The 2,683-nt window shown below is 72.7% G+C and overlaps 1 protein-coding gene across 1 annotated transcript in view; it reads left to right on the top strand.

The window, feature by feature from the left end:
• Positions 1-1,290: 1,290 nt before the first annotated feature.
• UBE2QL1 (ubiquitin conjugating enzyme E2 Q family like 1) overlaps positions 1,291-2,683 on the top strand; it is a 37,795-nt gene continuing 36,402 nt past the window's right edge. Inside the window, exon 1 of the mRNA XM_040630562.1 lies at positions 1,291-2,067. Within this exon, the coding sequence (XP_040486496.1) occupies positions 1,291-2,067 (777 nt within the window). The remainder of the gene's footprint in view (positions 2,068-2,683) is intronic.

The following is a 2,683-nucleotide window of genomic DNA, read 5'->3' as shown; positions in this document are numbered from 1 at the left end:
GGCAGTTTTAGGAACGACTGGAAAAGCAATGCTCGGCTGTCCCCTTCTCCGTTTCCTGAACGCAGGGACCGTCTCGCATGTTGGACAGGAGGGGAGCCGGGACTGGGGGCGAATTCGTGTAACGTTCACCCCTTAAAGTCGTGACTCGAGGGGGCTATTCTTTAGGGGCTTTGCGGCGGGCACGCTTCCCGCATCCTCCCCGCCAGGCCCTGATTACTCCATCAGTCTTTATGCAAGCGTCCCCGCTGCTTGTCCCCTAGTCTCGGGCCTCCGCCGACCCAGGACTGCTGTGTGGGACATTGGGCACCATCTAGTCCCAGGGAATCAATAAACGGGTTGCTTTCTACCCTTTCCAGACACCCCTTCCCCTCCGGATTGCTCTAATGAGGTTAAGGGAGGTCGGAGGCTCTGGCCGGGCGCCGCAGGGAGCCCGGATCCCTGACCGAAAGACCCCGAGCCTCTGCGACCCTCATTAGTGCGCACGCATGCCCCTTCTCTTGCGGGTCCCCAGCCTCCTCCAGCTTCTGCAGGCGGTTCGGCCCCGCGTGGCTACCCCGCACCCGGCGCCCGGCCAGCTCGCCGCGCGCCGCTGTCTCCCCCCAGCGGCCGTGGCGTGTCGCCGCGGGAGCCGGGCGGCGGGCGGGCGGCGGGGGCGGCACGGCGCAGGCAAGCCCGCGGCTCCGCCCCGCGCCCCCCCCTTCTCCACGGCCGGCAGGGCCGCCCCCTCCGCGCCGCGCTCGGCTCAGACGGAGCAGCCGCCTCTGCAATGTCAGCAGCCGCAGCGGCGGCGACGCGAGAGGCAGCGGCTGGGGCCCCGCGGTAGCCGCTAACGCGGCACGGCCCGGCGGGCGCGCACGGCGCGAGCCCGCGGCCACCTCGCTGCCTCCGGGGCGCTGCGGGCGGTTCTGCGCGCCCCGGCGCGGCGCTCGGACTCGAGGCCAGCCCGGCTGCGGCCGCGCACAAAGGACCGCGGACACCGGGCTCCCGGGGCTGCGCCCAGGGACCGGCCGGGAGACGGCCAGCCGCGCCGCGTCCGCTGCACGCCTGCCCTCGCCAGGCGGCCGGAACCCGAGCCGGAGCGGGCCCCGTCATATGACAGCGGCGACACAGCGGCCGGCGAGCGCGCGTGCTGCCCACTCGGCTGCGCCACGGCCGCCGGCGCCGGGGGTGGCCCGCGCCGCGCCCCGCTGAGCGCTCGTCCGTCGCCGCCGCCCCGCGCCCCCCGCGCCCCGGCTCTCGGGCTCCGGGGGCAGGAGCCGAGGGGAGCCCCCCACCGGCGCCGAGCCTAAAATGGCCACGCTGCTCCGCAAAATCGGGCTCATCCGCCTGCACAACCGGGACACCGAGGACCCCAAGCACCACCACAACCACCGCGGCGGCGGCGGCCAGCAGAGCGCGTCGCTGCGCGGCAAGGGCGGCGCCAAGAGCGGCGGCCACAAGCAGCAGCAGCAGCACCCCCCCGGGGGCGCGGGCGACGCGAGCCCCGGGCCCGGCAAGGGCAAGGGCAAGCGCGCGGCGGAGCTGGCCCCGCGCGACAAGCCGCCGCAGCCGGCCGCGGGGGCGGCGGGGGCGGCGGGCGGCGGGGGCCCGGAGCGGGCGGCGGGCGCCAGGGCGGGGCCGAGCCCGGCGGCGGCGGCGGCGGCGGCGGCGGGCGGCAGCCTGGTGCCCGCGGCGCGCCAGCAGCACTGCACGCAGGTGCGCAGCCGGCGGCTCATGAAGGAGCTGCAGGACATCGCGCGCCTCAGCGACCGCTTCATCTCCGTGGAGCTGGTGGACGAGAGCCTCTTCGACTGGAACGTGAAGCTGCACCAGGTGGACAAGGACTCGGTGCTGTGGCAGGACATGAAGGAGACCAACACGGAGTTCATCCTGCTCAACCTCACCTTCCCCGACAACTTCCCCTTCTCGCCGCCCTTCATGCGGGTGCTCAGCCCGCGCCTGGAGAACGGCTACGTGCTGGACGGCGGCGCCATCTGCATGGAGCTGCTCACGCCGCGCGGCTGGTCCAGCGCCTACACCGTGGAGGCCGTCATGCGCCAGTTCGCCGCCAGCCTGGTCAAGGGCCAGGTAAGGCGGGCCGGCCCGCGGGGAGGGCGGGGGCGCGGGGCTCCGGGCGGCCCCCTCCAGACCCGCCTCCGACGGGGCGACGCGCCGGGCGCCTCGGGCCGAGTCCCGGAGCGCCTTCCTCCTCCCACCGCCGTCCCACCGGGTCTCGGGTCTGCGCGGGTCGTCGCGCGCGCTCGCGCTCCGTGTCTCGGCGACAGTTCGCTTACTGTCCGGCGTTCCCCCGGCCCTCCGCCCCCTTTCTCCCCGGTTCCCTGGGCGCCTGAGCCCTCCCCGTCTTCCCTCGCGCCCCATCCCTCCAGCCTCTGTCCTTTCTGGCCTTCTCCACCCCCCATCCTCCTCTCTCTCGCCTCCTTTGCCCTCCACCATCTCCTCCCATCCCCTGCTCCTCTCTCCCTTTCCTCCTTCCCAGCCCCCCTTAGTTTACCCCTCTGCTCGCCTCTCCCATCCTCCCTTCCCCCTCATCTGCTTCGCCCCATTTCGGACCCCCATAATCTCCTGCGGGTGGAACTTGACATGTACCTCAGGGTCTGAATGCCCAAGTGGGTTTATCACCTCTCTCCCCGATTGCGTGTGTACACACACACACACACACACACACACACACACACACACACAC

This window comes from Ursus maritimus, unplaced genomic scaffold, assembly GCF_017311325.1.
Source record: "Ursus maritimus isolate PB19 unplaced genomic scaffold, ASM1731132v1 scaffold_15, whole genome shotgun sequence".
Taxonomy (NCBI): Eukaryota; Metazoa; Chordata; class Mammalia; order Carnivora; family Ursidae; genus Ursus; species Ursus maritimus.
This window is presented reverse-complemented; position numbering and strand designations above follow the sequence as displayed.